The sequence below is a fragment of the Herpailurus yagouaroundi genome, unplaced genomic scaffold (genome assembly GCF_014898765.1).
Source record: "Herpailurus yagouaroundi ecotype Mexico unplaced genomic scaffold, PumYag 202, whole genome shotgun sequence".
NCBI classification, from domain to species: Eukaryota; Metazoa; Chordata; class Mammalia; order Carnivora; family Felidae; genus Herpailurus; species Herpailurus yagouaroundi.
In genome coordinates this window covers 9790474-9792080 of record NW_024412433.1, presented here as the reverse complement: position 1 = coordinate 9792080, position 1607 = coordinate 9790474, and the positions used below count along the sequence as shown (strand labels likewise).

The 1607-nt window shown below is 52.3% G+C and overlaps 1 protein-coding gene across 1 annotated transcript in view; it reads right to left on the bottom strand.

Annotated features, from left to right (window-relative positions):
- The window catches only part of DNER (delta/notch like EGF repeat containing), a 322578-nt gene that overhangs the window by 173140 nt on the left and 147831 nt on the right, over positions 1-1607 (bottom strand). The window contains exon 7 of the mRNA XM_040450346.1: positions 926-1092. Coding sequence (XP_040306280.1) covers positions 926-1092 — 167 coding nt within the window. The remainder of the gene's footprint in view (positions 1-925; positions 1093-1607) is intronic.

Here is a 1607-nt window from a genome sequence, read left to right as displayed (position 1 = left end):
CGCATAGGACTGGGATGGGTGGAGTCTGAACTTGAGCTCCCGTCTGAGTAGAGGCGGCAGGATGCAAGGAGCTCTGATAAAGCAGCTGACGATGTCCGCCTGCAGAGGGGCTGGGGTTACAAGCTCCAACCCCAAAGATACTCTGCGCTGGGTGAGGGGTGAAGGCAACACAGGGTCCAGTCAGAATGCCTACCAGGGGAAGGGTCCTCTGGAAACCGCCCAGATGTCGCCCTTGGGAGGGGCAGGAGGCAGCGAGTGGGGGGTCACACTTTACGAGGGCCATTTCTACTCTAGGGCAGAGGAACTTGAAAATTGGGCTAATCGGGCATGTGGTCGTTTAGGGCAGGTGAAATTGCAGACTGACACTATTTGAGAAAGTGAAAAGTCAAAAGTGACCCAGGAGGGAAAGGTGGGTGAAGAAGAGGAGCCCGGGGGGAAGATGTAGTCCTCAAGTCACTTGTGAGTCAGAGGCGCAGATGTAGCCAATCGCTTCCGAGGTGCTGTGCCCCGGGCCCTAGGTCAGGTGTAAATCAAGGGAGAACAGGGTTTTTTCTGAGACACCAACATTCGGTGCCTGAAGTTGCCCACGATTCCTGCCCACTGTACCCTGTCCAGCATCTTGCAGACTGGAGTCAAAAAGAAAGCAGATTCAGAACATTATGCGCCAAAGATCACACATCTATGACGCTCTGTCCGGGGCTGGGATACGTAGTCTCAGGATTCCAGAGCCCACGCTTTTTCCATATCGAGCCACACAGGAGATGCTGCCTTATAAATCAATTTGGATGTTTAAGCAAAACCTCCTCGAAAATGGAGGACATTTAGTTGATGGCCAGAACTCAGATTATCTGAGCAAAACGCCCTAACGCCCAAACCAAGGTTGGGTGGAATCAGATGTGTTGACGGGCAGACTTCCATAACTCACCGATGAAGTGATTGTGCCCTAAGGCGAGCATCTCTTCCAAGAGGACCAGACCCCCAGGCGTCTGGAGAAGAGTCACACTCCGTCCGTCTATGAGGGAGCACTGCTGAAATCCCGCGGCCGTGACCTTCCACAGCAGAATCAGCGAGGCCGCAGCGTCTTGCCGAATTCTGAAAACGGGGGTGAAGTAAACCAAAAGTCCCTTTCAGAAAAACTCATCTTAGAACCAGTCCGTCCAAGTCGAAAATAAAAATAGAATGACATATACATACATCCACAAAGGTCTCCCACTTGCTTCAAAATATACCACAGAAAACACCAATAGATAACTCACATTCGAATAACAATTTTCATCGCGAATAAAAGGGTCAGGGCGCCTGAGTGGCTCGGTCAGTTGAGCGTCTGACTTCAGCTCAGGTCATGAACTCACAGTTTGTGGGTTCGAGCCCCGCGTCAGGCTCTGTGCTGACGGCTCAGAGCCTGGAGCCTGCTTCGGATTCTGTGTCTCCCTCTCCCTCTGCCCCTCCGCACCTCCTCTCAAAAATAAATAAACATTAAAAAAAAAAAAAAAGAGGGGCGCCTGGGTGGCGTAGTCGGTTAAGCGTCTGACTTCAGCCAGGTCACGATCTCGCGGTCCGTGAGTTCGAGCCCCGCGTCAGGCTCTGTGCTGACGGCTCAGAGCCTG